This window comes from Cavia porcellus, unplaced genomic scaffold (assembly GCF_034190915.1).
Source record: "Cavia porcellus strain 051 isolate PalLab524CR breed Dunkin Hartley unplaced genomic scaffold, mCavPor4.1 scaffold_9, whole genome shotgun sequence".
Taxonomy (NCBI): Eukaryota; Metazoa; Chordata; class Mammalia; order Rodentia; family Caviidae; genus Cavia; species Cavia porcellus.
In genome coordinates, this window is record NW_026947492.1 from 14,810,037 (window position 1) to 14,832,062 (window position 22,026).

The following is a 22,026-nucleotide window of genomic DNA, read 5'->3' on the forward strand; positions in this document are numbered from 1 at the left end:
GTACTCAATATTGTCTGAGTGAAGAACTGTTTGCAGACTTTTGTTCTTTAAGACAGAGTCATGTTATTAAATTTAGGATAACCTGACACTGCAGCTCCACCTGGCCTCAAATTCACACACTTCCTGCCTTCGACTGCGGAGATCACAGACCTAGTACACCTAAATCACCACACCTAGTACACAGAAGTATGTAAACTGTTTTTATTAAGGGAATATCTCCCTTAAAAACAAATGTGTTGGGCCTAGTAATGTACTGTAATCCCAAGCATTCTGGGAAGTTGAGGCACAAATAATTTGGAGTCCAGCCTAACCAATTTGAGATCACCTCTCAAATAGGGCTGGAGGTAGCTCAATGCATAAGCCCTGGACTCAACTATGTGTGGAAAGCTGGTGTTGGGAAAACCATGAGCTACATTAGAATTAAACACTTAACCTACATTGCTAAATTGTGCTGTGCCTGCCTCTTTCCAACTACCCAGATTCAATCCCATATTCCAAATTGGTGGCACCATGCAATAACTTTTATGTAGTTATCTACATTAAGAAAAGTGGTCCCTGTCCCTGCATTACCTCCTCATCTTGCAACTCTTACGGGTTAAAAATACCTATGGTGGCTGCATGTGGCCACATCCCGGACTCAGCACTTCAAAGTTTGAGGCCAAAAGACCTCTGCAGATTCACAGCCTAGGATACAAGCCAGGAGCCCCAAGATACAGAACATTGCTTTCCCACAGCCCCATTTGTTGTCAAATCTGCCCTTGCCCTACATATAATGGCTTACTTGTCTACAGCAACTTGCTCATAGGCAAAACCTGACTCGTCAGAATCTTAATTTTCCATAAGGGTAACAAAAGCTGCAGAAGTGTTCAGCGTCTCACTGAATCATGTCCACTCTATGCTTAAATTTTCTAACTTGAACAACTATTTCTAAGATGACAATGTATAATCTAGTGATTTCCTAGTTTTTGAAATTTTATGTAACTTGTACCTTTTTTCTCCTTAAAAAGCTGCAATGCTAATGCTTAACAGTCAACAGGAAAACCATTTTATGCTAAAAAGCTCAAATGTGTATGGGACTAAGTATTTACATGTTTTGTCTCCCAGTGCCATATATAAACAGGTAACCTAGGGCTTCTTTAACCCAGCAAACTGAGGAACTACCAGGCCAGCATGGGAAAAGTTGAGTTTAAAAGTCGGCTAAATACTGCCTAAATGGCATAAAATACTTGTATAGCCCAGATTGCTACACTGGTCTCTAGAACCTTTCACATTCTAGGCCTTGGAAAGTGCTATGCTATGAAATCTAGATAGTAATATACTCATTTTATTAATATTCTATGTGCCAAGACTTGGAATGGTTTCTAAGTATGCTGCTCATGACTCACTTATTACAGTCTTGTCATATTCATCTGTGTGGCACTGTCCTATGAACCTACTGTGGCTAGCTCAGTGTCAGAACCACACCCTGACCACAATGGGCAGGTTAGTACACCATATAGTGAACCTGTAATATTTGTAGTTCTTGCTTTCAGCAAAACATCTATACAGCCAAATGAGTCACTCATTGCCCACAGCCCTAGCCCAAGTCACACCTTTACAACTGGCTTAAATCAAGATTGTGAATGACTTAACCAAATCAAATGTTACCTTTTAAAAACTTAGGTCATATCAGAACAATGGGCTCCTGGGCCACCTGTCTACAAAGTTCACATGGCCTTCAGCAAGGACTCCTTTTTGAAATACAGCTTTGGTTCATTTCTTTCATATACAGAATGGGCCGACAGTCAATGAGTAAAGCCAACTATATGGTGCCAATTTTAAATAGTTTTATTGAAGACATTGCATTTCCACTTATAGTACAGTGCTTATAAAGTGCAATGTTAATCTTTTCCCTGTGTACATGTTCAGTTGTTCAAGTATTGAGAATGCCCAGTTACTTTACTATAGCAGTTAAACTTTAATAACTGCCACAGAATTTGCTACGAATTTAGGTCCTTCAATTTTATTACTGTTGTGAAGAATGTTAAACTCACTATTTGGGGTTGGCTTAATCAACCTCTTCAATGGTGGGGCCTGAGGAAGCACCACCAGAGGGAGGAGCTCCTCCACCAGGGAAGCCCCCAGGCATTCCTCCAGGCATGCCACCTGCACTCTGGTACAGCTTGGTGATGATAGGATTGCAGACTTTCTCCAGCTCCTTCTGCTGATGTTCAAATTCTTCTTTCTCCGCAGTCTGAAAAAATTTTACAAAATTTAAGGGTTAATTTATAGCTTCATCCTCAAGAAGTCTCCTTTTTGAAGCCCCCTAAGTTACCAAACAAGGCCTTGCTGCTTTAAAACCTCAACCTCAAGTCACTCAGACATCCAAGGAAGGTATAAACTACCAACATGTCAAATTCTGGTGGAAACTGCGAATGTTTGGACCTTTCATCACAGTGACCTCTTCATACACCCAATTCTATTTATGTAGGTAACATGAAGTCTCAAGCTAAGAAAACTACCAACCTGATTCTTATCGAGCCAGTTGATGATTTCATTACACTTGTCAAGGATCTTCTGTTTATCTTCATCATTGATCTTGCCCTGAAGTTTCTCATCTTCAACAGTTGCTTTCATATTGAAAGCATAGGACTCCAGTGAATTCTTGGAGGACACCTTGTCCCTTTGCTTCTCATCTTCAGCTTTGTATTTCTCTGCTTCCTGGACCATACGCTCTATGTCCTCCTTGCTCAAGCGGCCTGTAGATATAATGAAACACTTAGAAAACTCCTTAAAAATATTTCATTTTTTCTACAGTCTGCAACTATGACCCTTTAAACAGAAATGAGTGGTTATGCTAACCAAATGCCAAGATATGCCACTTGGGCACTTTCTATACCTCTACACCCCAACTTACCCTTATCATTAGTGATGGTAATCTTGTTCTCTTTGCCTGTACTTTTGTCCACTGCAGAGACATTGAGGATACCATTGGCATCAATATCAAAAGTGACCTCAATCTGAGGAACACCACGGGGTGCAGGAGGTATGCCTGTCAGTTCAAACTTGCCAAGCAGGTTGTTGTCCTTGGTCATGGCACGCTCACCTTCATATACCTTGAGTCAAAAAAAGATTATTAAGCCATGTATTTAAGACTTGTTCACGCTTCAAAGCTCAGCTAGGAAAAACTGATCGCTCAGACATCCAAGGAAGGAACTGGCCAACATGAAACTTCTGGTGGAAACTACGAATGGTTTTGGAATCCATCATCACAGCGGGCAATACTTTAAGTTAACCTTTGTAACCCAGAGTGTAAAAATACCTGAATGAGCACACCAGGCTGGTTGTCGGAGTAGGTAGTGAAGGTCTGTGTCTGCTTGGTAGGAATGGTAGTATTACGCTTGATGAGGACTGTCATGACTCCACCAGCAGTTTCAATACCAAGAGAAAGAGGAGTGACATCCAAAAGCAGCAAATCTTGAACATTTTCAGACTTGTCTCCAGACAGAATGGCAGCCTGAACAGCTGAAACAAGAAAGTAACATTGAGGCATACACAATGTAACCCCCACCACCTCACTGAACGTTTTGTTCACTCAGACATCCAAGGAAGGAACTAGCCAACACAAAATTTCTGGTGGAAACTACGAATGGTTTTTGGAATCCATCATCACAGTGAAACTAGTCTCTAAGTGGCTGTTACTCTTATTGATAGTAATGTTTTAAGTTACCTGCACCATAAGCAACAGCCTCGTCAGGGTTGATACTCTTATTCAATTCTTTTCCATTGAAGAAATCTTGTAGAAGTTTCTGGATCTTGGGAATACGAGTAGAACCACCCACCAAGACAATGTCATGGATCTGTGACTTGTCAAGCTTAGCATCTCGCAGAGCCTTCTCCACAGGGTCTAGAGTGCCACGAAACAGGTCAGCATTCAGCTCTTCAAATCGAGCACGAGTAATGGAGGTATAGAAGTCGATCCCTTCATAGAGGGAATCAATCTCAATACTGGCTTGGGTGCTGGAAGAGAGGGTTCTCTTAGCTCGTTCACATGCAGTGCGAAGACGGCGGACAGCTCTCTTGTTCTCACTGATGTCCTTCTTATGCTTGCGCTTGAACTCAGCAATAAAATGGTTGACCATCCGGTTGTCAAAATCTTCTCCACCTAAGTGGGTGTCTCCAGCTGTAGATTTTACTTCAAAAATTCCATCTTCAATAGTGAGGATTGACACATCAAAAGTGCCACCTCCTAAATCAAAAATCAGCACGTTTCTTTCAGCTCCAACCTGCCATTAAAGATAAACTATTACATTCTTGGTAACACAAAATAAATAAATTAGTGCTATTTCTCTCTACAGAAGCGCTTACCTTTTTGTCTAAGCCATAGGCAATAGCAGCAGCTGTTGGCTCATTGATAATTCTAAGTACATTAAGACCAGCAATGGTCCCAGCATCTTTGGTAGCCTGGCGCTGAGAGTCATTAAAATAAGCTGGCACAGTAACCACAGCATTGGTAACAGTCTGAAAAGAGAAACATTGTACGTATTAATCCTCTTTAAGTAAACCTACTCAAACACAAATTCAGTACCAAATGGATTACACAAAGCATTTAAAAATATCTGGCAATAAATAGCTTTATAAATATCAGATGTGATATTGACATATATCTCACCTTTCCAAGATAAGCTTCTGCGATTTCCTTCATCTTTGTCAGCACCATAGATGACACCTCCTCTGGATAGAAGCTCTTTGTCTCTCCTTTGTATTCTACCTGAACCTTGGGCCTGCCTGCATCATTCACCACCATGAAGGGCCAGTGCTTCATATCAGACTGGACAACAGCATCATCAAATCTACGCCCAATTAGACGCTTGGCATCTGTAAAGAGGTTTTATAAAGTCAACTATTTTGCAGTATTACGCCCTCTCAGATCAGATCTTTCTAATAACGTTTTCACTTTCCCTCCAACCCCTTAATCTTTTCTCAAGTTGGATAAATTCCACAACTTCCTCACATTTTCTTTTCCCAGCATCTACATTCTCCAGTCATTTAAAATTAGGTACTTACCGAAAACTGTGTTGGTGGGGTTCATGGCCACTTGGTTTTTTGCAGCATCCCCAATCAGTCGTTCGGTGTCAGTGAAAGCGACATAACTTGGAGTGGTTCGATTTCCCTGATCATTGGCAATGATCTCCACCTTTCCATGCTGGAAGACACCCACACAGGAGTAGGTGGTGCCAAGATCAATGCCAACAGCAGGTCCCTTCGACATGGTTGCTACGAAGAAAAAAAAATGCCGGCGAATATTAAAGCTAGTTGTTACAAGTCTACGTGAAAAAGGGCAATCAATGACCGCTGCCGGGAGCACGTCTGGTCCCAGAACTCGTCTGTGAGAACCGCAGCGGATGGAACCGGCAGCAGCGCTGCAGCCCACGCGGCTGTGCCAATTTCAGAGCCCAACCCAGCTAAAGGCCGCGACGCAGCCGACCACGTGGCCCGCCGAGAACCTCGTCCCCTACAAAAACCCAGACCCTGCAGCCAGGACACCCTTACTCTTTCCTCACAAGCGCCCCTACCCGGAGCGCACGCCGGGCCAGCTGGCGGGCGCGCCTGACAGCGGATGCGCCACCTCCGCCGTAGCCATGCGGCCAGGAAGCCGGCTGGGGGGCGCCGCCCTGCTCCCTCAGCGCCCACCCCCAACCGCGCTCCCCAGCTGTCGGCTTTTCCGAGGACAGTTCTTGGTGCAGCCCCACAACGGGAACCATTCCGTTAAATACTACAGACGGATAGAGCCGCCACAAATCACCGCCCGCCCCGCTACCTCTGAAGCCCGCACTGCGGCAGAGCCCTCCCTCAGCCTGACCCAGGCCGGCCCATTCCCAGTTAACTGCCAGGCTCAAACGGCGAACTCACCTTGCTTGTAGGCCCGGTTCTGCTAATGAAGAGAACACAAGAAGCCGCTAAGCTGCCAACGCGCTCAATGAGACCGGTCCGTCCCCGGCTCCCAGTCTCTTATACCCCATCCCAGAACCTTCCAGAAGGGTCCCGCCCCACCGGCTGCCTGTCTTGGCCCCCTAGACCAATGAGCGTCCAGCTTCCTCCTCAAGCACCAATGAAAAGCCCTTGTCGACTCCTTGGGCCTCGCCCCCTCCCGCCCTCATCACGCCCCCTCTCGCGATGACGCACCACCGCAGCGTTCTGGAACTTTCAGGCTCACCCCCGCCCCCCGGAACAGCCCGGGGAAAGGGAGGGTGGGGCCAAGAGAGCCCGCGCGCGGGAGTCCTCAGTCACTGTGGTGGGGGAGGGGAACGTCCGCTTCTACGCATGCGCCCCCATCCGGCGCAGGCAGACGGGGACGGAAGGAGGAGGAGGAAGAAGGGCGGACACGTTTTGAAACAACCAATGGCAGTAGCGCTACCTGAGATCATGGCTAGTGCTGAACCCAGGCTAGATAATCACGTCTTGAAGGGAGGGGTCTGGGCCCTGGTGCCGAGGAAGAGAAGACGGAAGTGGTGCGAGGACAAAATGGCTGCAAAGGTTGTTCCTCCCCTCCCCCACCCCGAGTCCTCATTTCCCCTTCCCCATCCCCCACCGCGATGCCCGGGGTGGCCTTGGAGTCCCCGCCAGGCCCTGCGTACCCACATTTTGTATTTAGTGAGGTTATGTCGGCTATGGTTGACCCGAGACTGGTAGGGCGACGGCGCCGGTCTTGGGATTACCGGGGTCACTTAAGGCCGCTGCAGGGTTCGCCTCTTCTCTGCATGGGTGCAGAGGTTTAAGTGCCCGCTGCCCCAGGACCGCAGCGACGCGTCCCGGGGCTGGACCCGCAGTGAGAAAGCCGTGGCGGAATCCTCACAGCCCCGGGCCGCGCCCTCCGCGCTGGGGCTTGGTCCGGCCCCTTCCCCACTCTCCCTTTTTTCTCATTTATGGAAGAAGAGAGTAGAGGTTTGTCTCCCCCCAACACCCCTCGCCCTTTCTTCCTCATAGGTGAGCAATTCTAGGTTTGGTAGCCCCGTGTCCTTGATTTAGGGATCCTGAGCTGCTTTATTTTCGGTAACATGAGGTAATGTCTTTTCGGCCTGGACTTCTGTCGAAAAGCAAACGACAGACCTCATACAGTCTGCTGAAACGGAGCGACTGAGCCAGTGCCTGAATTGTCAGTGGTGTACAGGCGGGCATCAGGGGCCTTGTTCTGAGCGTGCGTGCCCTGTGCTTTTCAGCCAGATGGGCGCCTTCCTCTAGTTAGTAGATACAGACTCAGACAGATGAAAAAATGTTTTAAAAAGTAATGTCACAGGAGCTTTTAGTACCAAGGCTGGTTTGCAAGGTGTCCAGACGCTGTGAGGAGAGCTATCAGAAGGTTGAGGACACCTTGTCCTTGTGGAAGGAAATAAAACCTGGAAACAGACTCCAGTGTCTGAAAGGATGTTTCAGTTTTGCCTCTTAGTGTGTTAACTTGGTATCTGTGGAGGTGTATTAAATACTTGACCCTTCTGAAGACGTTTGTGGTATTTTTAATTTTTGCAGTAGTATAACCAGCACCACAAAATGGAACTTTTTTTTTTTTCTTTTAGAGTTGAGCAACTTCACAGACTTCCTCCTGCTGAGCACATAACCACCACCCTTCCTTTCCTCAGCTTGCCAAGAAGCTAGATAGTTTCGTTTGCTGAAGAGCTGAAGTGGGCCAGAAGTGACAAAGCATGTGTGGAGAGGTGCCTTATTACTCTGTGCACCTCCTCCCCTTCCGTGCTGTAAAAGAGCCTCGCTCTTTTACAAGGTGAGATGGTGATTTGAGGCAAATGCATCCCTCCATCTTCTCAGAACTAGCTTTGAACAAATCATTTTTTATTAAAACGAATAATGTCCTTTGATGGGATCAGCAGCAAGCAAATGCGCATCAGTGGCCAGTAACAGGGGGCCTTGAGACTGGGCCACATCCTTGACCCTTTCATGTTTTATTTTGAGTTAGGGTCTTGCTAAATTGCTCAGGCTGGGATTTAATTTGAGATCCTTTTGTCTCAGCTACTCAAGTAGCTGGATTTACATAGGTCTGTGGCATCCTGCCTAGCTCCAAAATGCTCATTTTATATAGTGCACAGTGTTTTAATTTGTTATTTAATCATTAAAACAGTTCTCTGAGTTATTTATATTAGAAAAATGTGGCTCACAGATGTTATTGTGGATAAATAGCTGATTAAGCTTAAGAGTCAAACTTTCTGGTACAATATAATTTTGCTTCTTAGAAAAACATTTAGCTCCAACTACAGTAGGAAGATGTGTACCCTGGGTCACTTAAAATTCATTTGGTTTCCTGTGCTGTGTCCTGGAGCTGAAAGATTCACTTTAACTATACTTTCTTAATGACGTGTTTTGCATTTTTATGATTAATCTCTGAACTTCGTAGATTTTAGTCATTGAGCTAGTTGGGAAGTTGGACTGGCCCCCAAGTCCACTGATTGACGGAAATCCCACCCAGGAACGGTGATTATAGTGTGCTTGTCTAGCATGCTGAGTCTGGACCCTGGGTTTGATCATCAGCATCATAAAAAGACATAGTAGTCTCTGTAGTCACTCAAAATGTTCTAGTATTACACACAGCTAAGTTAGGTAAGTATTCTAGGCAGTCAGACAGGGCTGGGCCCTCAAGGGAATCGGTGCAGATGAGAACACATTGCAACTGTGGCTGGAGGTGTATCTGTCAAAAGGCCAGACCTCAAGATAGAGACAGAATGACCAGGCCTACATGCCTGCCCAAGGGATAAGCAGTAAATTAAAGATTATACTATAATTATACTATATCACCTGGTCCAATAAAGTGGAGGCAGACATCAGTCACCCAGGTAGGTGACCTGGACCTCCTGATCCTTCCTTGGAAGGTCTTCATTCTTTTCCATGTATACTTGCTGTGTGACCTGCTTCCCCATTGGATCATTATTACCTATAGCTGTAAACTTGTTGATCATAGTTTTGGCCCATTTTATACCCACCTCATGATTTTGTACCCACCTTGTGATTTTGCTTTATAACACTTGCTCTGCGAAGTGGAGTCTGTGGCAATGCACTTTGGGGTCCCTGCTTGTCTCTGGAGCTCACTTGATAAATTTTTCCTACTCTTAACATCCACTGTTTCTTAAAATACATTTTTTTTTTCGATTTTGTGGAAAATGAACGTGGTGTCTGACATCTAGCAGGTTGAGAGACCATTATTTCCCCTATTTCACTAGGACTAGAGACCATATACTTACTAAGTAGAATGATTCAGAACTTACATATTAAAAGTTCAAAATGTGGTGAATGTTCCTTTAAATACCCAGGGCTTCAAATGACACATTCAAGATCTAAAAGTAAGATTTGGATATAGAGATTACTAAGAAGGAGTATAGAGCTTGGGGCTTCTGATTGAGGAATAGGACAATAAGCACTGCGCTAAATGGGTTGCTTGTATTTTCTCAATCTTCACCATAAATCTTTTAAGTAGCAGTTATTGTCTCCATTTTGTAGATAAGGAACTAAAAGTTTAGATGATTAAGCCAAGACACCAGGTGAGACTGTCAGAATTCATACTTAGTGTGACTAGTATCTGCCCTCTTAAAACATCTACCTTTCTGCTATATAAAATACCAACCTTGGTGAAAGGTGAAATCACATTAAAATGGAGATTAGCACGGTGTGGCTTTTACAATCCCTTTATCCATCATTCTCTCAGGTTATAGTCTGCCCCAAATGCCTTGTCAGTATAAAGCATACATCCTTGTTTTGCTTGTCTTATGCTGTATGTACTACAGGGGAGCATGGACTTTAGAGTCAGGTCTAGATTCAAATTCTAGCCATATACCTGCATAATGACAGGTAATTTCAGTTTCTCTTACTGTAAAACAGCGCCATCAAAGTTGTTAGGAGGACAGTGTAAAATAATGTGAAATTTTCTTATCTTTCCTGTCACAGAAACTCCCCTTTCCCTGGGATTTTTAAGTCTGTAATATCAGTGGATCCAAAGTCTTTTATCAAATTCTCAAAGATACCTAAGACTCATAAACCATTAGGAACCCTTCTGTTTTCCTTAACTTTTGGAACCTGATAAGGAAGATAAATGAGAGGAAGCAGACTGGTGTGGTTAGTTTTATGTTCTGGGTGTGCATACAGGTAGGATTTGATTGCATTCAAAAGAAAGTCATTTTGGACATAGTTATGGTTAGTTAGCACTTCTTCCCTAGTGTTCTGTGAAAAAAGGAAAGCCCTAATAGGGTTAGGTCACAGTAAGAAAAAATAAACTAAGTATATTGTTTTCTTTTACAATTGCTGGAATTATTGAAATTAGAGTATTAGGGTACCATTTATTGAAATGTCTAAACATTATTTGAATCACCATTTTCATTAGACAATATGTAAATCCCACTTAACCTGGAGTAGACAACCTTGTGACTTTCCAAAAGGTTTAAATTTAGAATTTAATTGGTTAAACCAGGTGTGGGTGGCTCACACCTATAATCTCAGCACTCCAAGGAGGCTGAGGCAGGAGGATTGTTGTGAGTTCCAGACCAGCCTGGGCTACAAAGTGAGTTCAAGGCCAACCTGAACTGCATAGAGAGACCCTAACTCAAAAAGACCAAAAAAAAAGAATTTAATTGGTTAATTTGTATTAGAATTCTGTCATATGGTGTCAACATAAAACAATGGTAAACTTATACGGAAGTTCCTTTTTTTTTTTTTTTTTTTTTTTGTCTTTTTGAGACGGGGTCTCACTATGCAGTTCAGGCTGACCTTGGGCTCACTTTGTAGCCCAGGCTGGTCTCGACCTTGCAATGATCCACCTGCCTCAGGCCTCCCCAGTGCTGGGATTACAGGAGTGCACCACCACGCCCGGCTAGAAGTTCCATATATTAAAACCACAGCTATTAGAAACAATTCCTTTTGGATCCAGGGACAAGACTAGAAGTTGCCCTAATTGCCCAAGGCTTGAATGTTATTTACTGCATTTCATTAAGGAAGTCTGGAACCAGAATGAACACTCAAGTTAATTTTTTACTAACTGCAGCCAGGTGCAGATTATTGCTATCAGAGGATAGCATATATATATAAGTAATCCCAACATCTTTCCTTCTTATTATGTCTTTCCTCCCTAACCAGATTATACTCTTTGAACACTCAAGTCTAGTGTGTGTCACTGGTAGAGTCCTTGTTGCTATTTTATTACATGGTTATGTGCAGAGCAATGTGCTAAGCACTGTATTAATTTTGCTTTTCTATTTATTCGTGTATCTTAGTACTGGGGATAATACCCAGGTGTTCTCTGCTGCTGAGCTATCATATAATGTCTTTTTTTTTTTTTTTTGAGACAGTTTTGCTTTGTTGTTCAGGCTGACCTCAAACTCATAGCAATTCTCCTTCAGCCTCCCGAGTACTGGAATTACAGGCATATGCCACCATGACCAGCTAGTAAGTTCTTTTTTAAAAAACTTTTTTTGTTTTTGTTTTTGAGACAGTGCCTTGCTAAATGGCTGAGGCTGGCTTCCAATTTGTAGACTTCCTGCCTCAGCCTCCTGAGTTGCTGAGATTATAGATATGTGCCAACAAATGTACCTGTGCTTTGTTTGTTTTTGTCTTTTTCATTTTTATCGGTACCAGGGATTGAACTCACGACCGCACACTTGCAAGGCAGGCGCTTATGCCTCTGAGGTAAATCCCCAGACCCCCTTTGTTTGTTTGTTGAGACAGGGTCTTGCTGTGTAGTTCAGCCTGGCCTAGAACTCACAGTGTATGACCTCAAACTCACAGCAGTCTTGCCTCAACCTATGGAATACTCAGATTATAGGCACGTGCCACCATACCAGGCTTTATTTTTATTTTGCTTTGGTTTATTTGATACAGGCTTTTGCTACATAGTTGAGGCAGGCCTTGAACTTGCTAGGTAGCATGCTAGTGATCTTCCTGTCTCTGTCTCCAAAACACAAGGGTTACAGGTGTTTGCTACCCTGCCTTGTTTCGTACTATTTATTAATTGAAATATTTATTGGAGCTATTTATAAATAGCAATACGGATTGAATATGATGATTATTATCATTTTTTAATAACAAGAGGACTAGGGAGGTAACTTGGGATAGAATGCTTGCCTAGCATATGTGTGGCTCTGGATTTGATGCCCAATACTACAAAAATGAAATAACAAAAAAAAGAGGGTGTGAAACATCAGCCCTAAATAATTGTAAACATTTCTAAATATGAGATATCTAAAGTGGTTGAGCTTTGTAAACATTTTAAATAAATTATAGACCTTTGCCATTTTCAGACAATTAACTATCCCTATGATTTTGTAGTCTTACGGTAACTTGTCTTTTTACCACTTAGAAGATTTGACAGATTTTTTTCTTTGGGGTAGTGCTCTGTGTGGTGCTAGGGATCAAACAGGCTTACACACATGCCAGGCAAACACTCTACCAATGATCTGTACCATAATCTCTGACACAGTCTTAACCTCAATGTATTCAATTTACTCTATAATTAAAATTCAGCAAAGATTATAAACTAGCCCGCCATGGTGGCTCAGGCCTGTAATCCCAGCACTTGGGAGGCTGAGGTGGGAGGATTGTTGCGAGTTTGAGACCAGTTTGGGCTACAAAGTGAGCTTAAGGCCAGCCCGAACTGCATAGCGAGACCCCGTCTCAAAAAAAAAAGAGGTTATAAACATTATATGATGTAAGCCCATTATTACTTCATCATATAAAAACATCATAAGTAGTTAACAAAGCTGGAAATTTTATCCTAATTTGCAGGTAGTTCTGTAAGCAACTTACTGTACAAGTGAATTAAGAGATGTGGAATCTAAATTAGAGCAAGGATGAACGCAGTGGGAAAGGAAAGCCCCTCTCCCCTGTTTAGGATAAAAGTTTGGGGATGAGAATGGAGATTAATCAAGCTCAGCAATGTTAATGAGTATACTAACATGAGTGGGTTTAAGTCCTAGCACTGCTTCTGATGCTCTGGACTTCAGATCTGTCATTTGTAAACTGAGAATAGAAACATAGGTTTGGTATGAGTATGAAACTGAGACAAAATACATAATATGCTTACTAGAGTGCCTGGCACATGATAATTACTGTTCTTGCTATTATATTCTGATGGACTAATGTGAAGATTTTGTTTTGCTTTGTGAATCTCTTAGTATACACTAATCTTTTCAGATTTTTTTTTTTTTTTTTTTTTGGCTAGGTCTCACTATGCACTTCAGGCTGGCCTTGAGCTCACTTTGTAGCCTAGGCTCGTCCTGAACTCGCAATGATCCTCCTGCCTCAGCCTCCTGAGTGCTGGGATTACAGCATGAGCCACCATGCCCGGCTCAATCTTTTCAGATTTATTGGAGTACTTTAGTGCATGTTTCTCTGTTGGTACTTTACCTTGGTACAACATTCTTAGTGATTATTATTTGTTCAATAAAGTTCTTAAGTGCAGCAACAGTCTTATCTCTGTGTCCTCTGTGCTGATTGTATTTAGTATCTTGCCTTATGAGAAAAAAAATTCCTTGGTATTTTTGTAACTGAAATCAGTAAATAATAGATCATATTCAGTCTGAGTTCTCTTGGCAGCAAGCTGGTAAATTCCAGTGTGAGTTATATGAGCTTCATCTTCGCCTGCAGTATCACCTTCACTTATTTATTTTTTCATTGCTGATACAGATGCATCTATAACATTTGATTTTTGTGATGCCTGATCACAATTACAAGGAAATTTAAAAATTAAAATTGAAACATAAATAACTAAATACCAGAAATGAGGCAAAGTTATATGTGTATCTTTGGGACAGCAATTCTAAAATTATTTTTTTCCAATGTAACAACAAAGACATATATTTCCTTATTTTACAGATTTTAAGTTTCTAGCTTATATGTTTTATTGAAGCAATTATCTTCTAAACATCCACATGATTCCAGTATTGTCTTCCTACAGTTTTTCTTCTACCATTTAGTTACTTTATGCTTTTTTAGTTTGTTTCATATTAAAGATCAATTTATTTGCAAAGTTAGTGGAATGTGGTTTGGAACCAGTTGAGGCTTTAATTTGATCTCAAATTCAGAGCCTAATCTCATCTGAACTCACATGCCTGATTTAGAGAGGACCTAGGGATAATTGCTAAGACTTCAGCACCTTATCTCTAAGAATCTTTCATTCCATAGATTTCTCAGCTCTTAGTATCTGTTTTGTGTATTTGTTGCAGATTTCCATTGTGAATACATTGACAAAATATTTTGGGCATTTAATGGTATTTTAGTCTTTTGATGACCTTTTTTTTTTAAAGCCAGTCAAATTTAGCAGTGGGGGGGTGGTATACCAACTTTAGTGACACTAATGTTAATAAGTTCTGATAACCCACTGCCATCGGACCAGCCAGTCTTTTGATAACCTTTTAATGCAATGGGGATTTATTCCTTTCTTCAAAGGTATAGACAGGAAACCTCAGGTTCAAAGGTAGTGAATAACAAAAGCAGGTATAGCCTTCCATAGTGTGCTCATTTAGCCAGGTATTCTAGGAATAAGAATTCTCAGAATGGGGGCTGGGGATTTAGCTCAGCGGCATAAGTGCCTGCCTTGCAAGCAGGCAGTCGTGAGTTCCATCCCCGGTACTGATAAAAAAGAAAAAAAGACAAAAAAAAAAAATTCTCAGAATTACACAGCCCAAGAGAAAAATTGCCTGGATACCACACTTGCAGAAAGAAAATGTAGCCAAGACTAAGGGGTTTTATAACTTAACAATGAAATACAAATAAAAGAAGCATTCCAAATGTGCCAGTTGTCTTAACCAAATAAACATTTCTTTTTGTTACTTCTTCAATATCTTTATTTTCTTTTTTTAGAGGAAGATAAAACTTAGGTTAAAACTTTCAGCTTAGCATGCATGAGGTCCTGGGTTTGCTCCCCAGCACCACTAAGAACTTTTCTCTCCAAAGTTAAAAACTTCCCTCCCTAAGGTAAGTACTCAGGTGCTTTGAAAGAGAATGCATCTATATTCTGAGGACATTATTACAAGAATTAAATGTAGGAATGAAAAACCAGAGACAATGGGGCGAAATCTCAGCTCAGCCTTTTCCTTGTAAGTCTCTGATTCTTGTTTCATCACCATATTCAGCATTCACTTTTCTTCCTCTAACTTGCTGCCCTTTTAAAAAATATTCTGCATTACTGATTGATGGTGACCAATTGACATTTGTGTTAAATTCTTTAAAGGGCCGCTTAAGGTCAGCCTTTGCTGTAGGAATCCACGTAGTCAAAATTACTAAAATACCAGGTTAATATACTGGAGTCTGTTGCTTGCTTTTTGTCAGACACTCTTCTGCATCAGCTCTTTCAGTCAGTTCTCTCCAAGATTCTGACAGCTAAAATGTTAAGCCCTTGTCCTGCCATCCACTAGTTGTTTTTAAGTATGTCTCCCCTAAATGTTAGTTTCCTTTCTTTTCAGCCCAGATCTAGCATTCTTAGAAGTTGAAGTTGGGAAAATACTGAATTTCTCGTTTCAGCCACTCAGGAGGAAATGACTATGGCATATACTTGCACACCCATTATGAAATCCTGGCAATCTGTGGTCTTTTTGATAATTAAAGTCTAGAAACATCAAAAGTCCCAGGTTCATATCCTTCTAAAATGAAAGAAATAGAGGAATCTTCAAGTCTGAACTTCTTCATATTCCTTAACATATTATGAAAAAAACGATGTAATCTCCCTTTCTAGTCTAGTCAGTCTTGAAATTCTGGTTTCACATGTTTTCAGGAAGAATAAATGATAGTGGTATGGTATCTTTCAACACCCCTAGATCTTACTTTCCCTAGAGGACTTTGTTCTAAGGACATTGTTAAGTGACACCTACTGAATTCTTCCCTCCTCCAGATACAGCCAGCTCAGAAATCCTCAGAGCCATCTGACTGGAGAGGAAATTCCACAGTTGTGCTAGTAAAATATGTCTTGTATTGGTAGCAGTGCTCTCTGAATGTCAAAGCTTTTCATAGACCTGTGTCACACATTCTAGACCACTTTTTTATTTCAGGAGTCGGTATAAGTCAGGATATTGATAATCGATGAAGGAGAAGCTCAAATCATTCTTTTTCATCTGCCACTATTTCCACTCCTCTTGCAATTTATTTCCAAACCTTATGACAGATGAAGTCATGTGAGAAAAAAAGACATGTTTCCTTTCTGGGAGTTTCTTAGAATTATCTCAGTATATGGTGCAAACAGGTAAAATATAAGGCTGTGGATTTCGTTTGACTATCTGAGTAATCACAATAATTCAGTAGTCTGCAGAAATGCATAGAAAATTTAGGAACAACACCCATTGCTTCTTGATCATCGTGAATTGAAGCACTGGTACAAAACATCCTAGAGGAGAAATTTTAGGTGTGTTCACCTCCCTTTTCCCCAGTCTTAGAACCTCCTGTTCAACAAATAGATTTGCACTCCTGTTCCCCAACTCCAGTCTAGAAGCACAATGAGATGCCTTTTTGGAAATGATCAGTTTATATCCTGCTTGTCTGGTATCATATAAGGAAAGTGCTCATCTGAATCTGTTCCATGTGATGTGCACTGCTGCTCAAATGACCTTTTATCTTCTCTCAGGGAGTTGTGTGGCTGGTGACAGTTCCAGTGGGCAGAGTTCCGGTGGCTGGGAGAGTCCTGACATCCTGACTCCTAGCAAATCACGGAGTCAAGTCCACTCTCATTCAGACAGTTTGGAAGGCTCTGCTCTGGGTGGGGATTGTGCTGGGGGTGGTTTCTGCTTTGGTCAGGGTAGCGTGGTGGACTTTCTTTGGTTCAGAGCATCTCACCTCTGGCCCCACTAGGCTGTATGCCTGGGTGGCCAGCCCTGGCTGGGGTGCTGCTTCAGTTGACATTGTCCGCTGGCTACGTGAGGCACTATTTGCTGTGGAGCGAGTGGAAGAAGAGCCAGAGCGCGAGCTCCCGGAGCCTGAGGAAGAAGAGCTAGGTTTCACAAGGCGGGCCTTTGGGGCTTCAGCGTCTTCTCTAAAGAGAAAAATAGCAAAGATAAACTTCAGTACTGGTGGGACTGTGACTAACTCTGCTATGGTTACTTCATTCTGAATCCCCGCCCCCCCCCCTGCCCCAATTCCTCAAACTGTAAACCTCAAATATACCATCAGCAGACATTTAGGGAACTGAGCACCTCTTCACCTCTTGAGACTTTTTTTTTTTTTTTTGGTCTTTTTTGAGACGAGGTCTCACTATGAAGTTCAGGCTGGCCTTGAGCTCACTTTGTAGCCCTGGCCGATCTGGAACTCGCAAGGATCCTCCCACCTCAGCCTCCCAAATGCTGGGATTACAGGCGTGAGACACCACACCCAGGTTCACCTCTTGAGACTTAATGCTTGGTTTATGCAATTGTTTGATTTGTTACCTCAGAAATCCATCCTTTTTACTTTGGGAGGATAAGTCTTACCATGAGATAGTACACTTGCCCTAATTTAGGGTTTGTATACATAAACCTTTTCATAGTCTATAAGTATACTCATCCTTTACTGCATGCCATTTAAAAGTGGAAGTGAATCAGAACCAGTATAAAATCAAATCTTCAACTTCTGTTAAGGATAGTTTGAGAATAAAATCCCAGTAAACCAGATCTTCGTTCCTAGGCTATAACTTCCTACCTACTAGAATTCATGTTCAGAGGAAACCGAGGATATATATATTTACTGATTGCCATGGAACTGGTTCTAGAGAGCAAGCCCATTAGGGGTGGGGACGTGGGGCTTACCGAATTTCATTAGGTCTCTCTTCTTCCTCATATCTTTTTTTGTCTTTCCTCCGGATTATCAGCCACACCAAGAGGAATATCAGCAGGGCTCCAGCCACTATGCCTGTCACTGCTCCGGCAACCATACCGATGCTGTGTACATCTGTTTTCTCAGAAACAGAAGCACAGGTGAACGTAAGCTAGGAAATGTAGGCTCAAGCAGGAGGATTGTTGTAAATTTTAGATAAGCCTCGGCTACAAAGTGAGCCCAAGGCCAGCCTGAACTGCATAGCAAGATCTTGTCTCAAAAAAACAACAAAAAAGTTTTTCTGGTAGTTTTGCGGGGTTCAAACTGAGGTATTCTACCACCAAATCAATTCCCGAGTCTCAAAGTACATGTCTGTAGGAGGCTATTTAATTCCCACGTTTATTAGAAGAGTTAGTTGTTGAATGGTCCCTGCAACTGCTGAATTTACTTTGGTAGTAACTATATCCTTTTGGCTTTGATCTTACTTTTGCTTTTGATTAAAACATCTTATACTACACAACAGCACACAAAACCGAATACTGAAACAGAAGACCCCTGTGGACACTTACACTGTACTGTCACTCGCACCACACAGCTTTCTTTCCCAGCCTCATTGCCTGCTGTGCACTGATACAGCCCAGAAGAGGACATAGTGAGGTTGTGCAGAAGAACTCGGCCAGGGTTGTTGAAGTCTAGACAAGCATAAAGACAGTAAACTTGTACCAGTTTATTGATTGCATGGTTTACCTAAGATGGTACAGTTTGATAAAAATGAGGTGATAGAATGTGAAAAAGCAAGTAAATATTTTTTTAAACCATAGTACATCCTCAAAAGTTACAAAAGAGCCGGGGTTTTAGCTCAGCAGCATAAGCGACTGCCTGGCAAGCACAAGATGGTGAGTTTGATCCCTGGTACAAAAAAAAAAAAAAAAAAAAAAAGGCAAAAAGTTACAAAAGATTGTGAACATTTGAGGGGGTAGTAAAGAAGATACCTGGATATTAAGGAGTTACGTAGTATATTTCATCCAGTCTTTTTTTAATACTTTTAAATGCCATTTGAAAAAAGATTTTTTTTTATCCTAGTTTACAGATGACATTTTAAAAACAGGAACTCAGATTCAGCAGTACGTTCAAGGTCATGGAGGGAGTTGCTGACCAAGTAGATTTAGAAGCCATGGATACATTGGTACTTCATTGGCCCAACAGAATGGGGTGGGGGTGGGGGTGGGGGGAGATGACTTACCAATCGTAGCCCTGGGAGGCAGATGCTCGTCCTCACCCTCTTTCTCTCGAATTCGCTGCCAGTAATACACAATAGGCTTTGTGCCAGAGGATGACTCACACTGCAGTGTCAGATCACTTCCTTCGGTCAGCTCTCCTTCCAGCTCACACTTGGGCTTGGATGGTCTCACTGGGGGAGAAAAAGGACATGATTCAGAGTTGCTCCAAATACCAGATTCAGTGGAGAAACAGGTCTGTGGAGCTGTTTCCTCAAGCGACTTGTTATGGTTGGCTTTGGAGTTGGGATTCAAGTAGCCATGCTTTACCCACAATGGCAGCCCATCCTGTTCTTTACACTACACACTAGCTGCCAGCAGTGATGTTACTTTGATTTCCAGCAGTTGCTCCAGAAACTCCCAGTGTACTTCTCAGTGTGGAAATAATCTCAAAGAAGAAACATGGTTACTTAAAAGTTAGCATGATTTTACTAATACTGAAACACTAATAAAATATATTAACTTGGAAGCAATTAAGTATAAGTTGACAGTTTGTGCTATCAAAACCAAAATAAAATGAAAACAAGGGAGCTAGGTATAGTATGCAATTACAACAGTAGCACTCTGGGAGGCTGAGGCAGGAGGACTGCAAGTTCAAGCCCTTCCTGGGCAACTTAGCAAGACCTTGTCTCAAAATTTAAAAAAATAAAAAAGGGCTGGGGATGTAGCTCAGTGAGAAGACCCAGGTTCAATCACTAGTACCAAAGAAAATAAAAAAAGAATTTGACTTATACTTGAGAGATTTAAATATAAGGGACTGAGAATGTAGTTCACTGATAAAGTGTTTCCTTAGCACGCACAAGGCCCTGGTTCCATTCCCAGCACCCCCACCCCTACACAAATAATAATATAATAAAATGTAAAGGTACCATTCAAATGTTAGAAGTTATTTACATTTTGCGGTAGACTACTATGGAAGATTATGATTATATTTGCTTTTTTCGTTATGGTGAATACATAGAACATAAGTGCTTCTTTGTAGGGAACTGGACTGGGTGACCTATAAATGTATAATACAGGTACTTAACACAAAGTTTTATAGCACCATGATGCACTTGAGAGTCCCTTCCAGAGACCTCATTAGGATGGAGATGTTTACTTGGGCACCTGCCTTACCTAAGACTTTTAAGATGACGTAACTCCACATGTAGCGCCCTGAGTTCTTCACCTTGCACGTGTACCGGCCCTCATCACTGGGCTTCAGAGGTTCGATCTGCAGGGACGCATCTCCTGCCAGGAAATTGGACGCAAAGGCCACTCGGCCCTTCTGCTCCTCAGAGAAGTTACTATAGACGCGACGGCTGGAGTAAGTGATCACCTGTAGGACAGCACAAGGCAGGGTCACACAGTGAGGCTCTCAGTCTTCCTTATCTGCTGACATTACTAAGATGAGGAAAGGGAGGATTCCTAAAGCACGAAGTAGCCACGCTTGGAACTGATTTTAAAGGATCCAAGAGACCTCTGTTCTTAAACATCTCTCTGGCCAAGACTAATACCTTCTACCATGTAGCACTTAACTAAAAAGCACTAATTATTTCATTGGATGCTCAGAAATGCTCCTTTTTATGAGTTAGGAATACAAATTAGTGAAGGTCACCTATCTAGGTTAAGGGAAGGAGGAACATTTGTAAGTATACAGCTATACACATATTAAACATAGAATATTTCACACAATTAATGGTGTGAAGCACCACTGAGCTACTTACCAGCTGCTTTTAAAAATTTTGAGAAAGGGCCTTGCTAAATTTCTGAGTGGTCTCAAACTTGTGATAATCCTATCTGAGCTTCCTGAGTAGTTAGAACTATGGGCATCCATCACTGTGCCCTGTTTTATTTTTTGCATTTTCTACTATTTGCATGTGGTTTCTTTTTTTTTTTTTGTTTTGTCTTTTTCATTTTTATCAGTACCAGGGATTGAACTCACGACTGCCTGCTTTCAATGCAGGTGCTTATGCCGCTGAGCTAAATCCCCAGCCCCGCATGTGGTTTCTTTAAAGTACACTATACTCCTAATGCTAGCTAGGTGTTGTTAAATGCCATCTAGTTCATATCTCACCCCAGTTTTCCAAGTACTCGTGTTTTCCCTAAGTAGTTACTTTTTTGGTTGCTGAGACAAAATACCCAACATGCAAAGTTAAAGAAGGAAAAGTTTAGGCCAGGCATAGTGGTGTGTGCCTGTAATCCCAGCATTGGGAGGCTGAGGCAGAAGGATCACTGAGTTTGAAGCCAGACTGGGCTACAGAGTAAGTTCAATGCCATTGTGAATTGTGTAGTGAAACCCTGTCTCAAAAAGACAAAAAAGGGCTGGGGATATAGCTCAGCAGCACAATGCCTGCATGGCAAGCGTGAGGTTCTGAATTCGATTCCTGATACCAAAAAAAAAAAAAAAAGGGGAAACATTTATTTATTTAGCTCACAATTTGTAGAGGTTTCAGTCCATAATCAGCTAGCTCCAAGGGTGGGTTGGCAGAGGAGAACAATTAATGGCAGGTAGAATATAGCAAAAGCAACAAGGGGAAGACAAGCCTGTTTCTGTCCCTTGTTTTGGATCCCGTCTACTGGGTTTAGGGTAGTAATCCCAGTAGCACTGCTCTTAATCCTAACATTGCACCATGAACTAATTACATACTCTAGACTCAGCCACTTCTGGAAAACAGCCCACCTGTGACTCCATGAGACCTTGGGTGAGTATCTAGATACAACCCATAATAGTTCTTATCCCCATTTCAGACAGGGTTGCAGAACCAGGATTTATTTGAACAGAAATTTAAAAACATTGAAGTCAAGGGGCTTGGGATTTAGCTCAGCGGCATAAGTGCCTGCCTTGCAAGCAGGCAGTCGTGAGTTTGATCCCCTGTACCGGTAAAAACGAAAAAGACAAAACAACAACAACAACAAAAAAAAACCAAGTCAGTGTTCTTATGGGTCACAGTTATCTCTGTCTCTCTTTTAGCTCTTGCATTAATTTAACTGTTCTTATAGGAAGTTTAGAAATGGAAAAGAAAAAGTG

The 22,026-nt window shown here is 42.1% G+C and overlaps 2 protein-coding genes and 3 non-coding genes across 5 annotated transcripts in view; all 5 read right to left on the bottom strand.

Moving 5' to 3' along the window:
• Window positions 1–1,809: 1,809 nt before the first annotated feature.
• Window positions 1,810–6,047, bottom strand: Hspa8 (heat shock protein family A (Hsp70) member 8). Its single transcript, XM_003472754.5, has 9 exons — window positions 5,893–6,047; window positions 5,047–5,256; window positions 4,652–4,857; window positions 4,348–4,500; window positions 3,710–4,265; window positions 3,302–3,504; window positions 2,897–3,095; window positions 2,506–2,738; window positions 1,810–2,233 (listed from the first exon to the last, which is right to left on the bottom strand). The coding sequence occupies exons 2-9, from the start codon at window positions 5,249–5,251 to the stop codon at window positions 2,048–2,050; spliced, it is 1,941 nt and encodes a 646-aa protein (XP_003472802.1). The 5' UTR covers window positions 5,252–5,256; window positions 5,893–6,047; the 3' UTR covers window positions 1,810–2,047.
• Window positions 2,353–2,439, bottom strand: LOC111757683 (small nucleolar RNA SNORD14). Its single transcript, XR_002791970.1, has one exon. It is a non-coding gene; the product is annotated as a small nucleolar RNA SNORD14 (small nucleolar RNA).
• LOC111757685 (small nucleolar RNA SNORD14) lies at window positions 3,172–3,257 on the bottom strand. Its single transcript, XR_002791972.1, has one exon. It is a non-coding gene; the product is annotated as a small nucleolar RNA SNORD14 (small nucleolar RNA).
• On the bottom strand, window positions 3,571–3,657 carry LOC111757684 (small nucleolar RNA SNORD14). The gene has a single exon (XR_002791971.1). It is a non-coding gene; the product is annotated as a small nucleolar RNA SNORD14 (small nucleolar RNA).
• A 7,559-nt stretch (window positions 6,048–13,606) lies between the features above and the next one.
• Window positions 13,607–22,026, bottom strand: part of Clmp (CXADR like membrane protein) — a 99,512-nt gene continuing 91,092 nt past the window's right edge. Inside the window, exons 4-8 of the mRNA XM_013155606.3 lie at window positions 20,133–20,334; window positions 18,983–19,150; window positions 18,309–18,431; window positions 17,733–17,874; window positions 13,607–16,984 (exon numbers count right to left, since the gene is read on the bottom strand). Of these exons, the coding sequence (XP_013011060.1) occupies window positions 16,684–16,984; window positions 17,733–17,874; window positions 18,309–18,431; window positions 18,983–19,150; window positions 20,133–20,334 (936 nt within the window). The 3' untranslated portion in view covers window positions 13,607–16,683. The remainder of the gene's footprint in view (window positions 16,985–17,732; window positions 17,875–18,308; window positions 18,432–18,982; window positions 19,151–20,132; window positions 20,335–22,026) is intronic.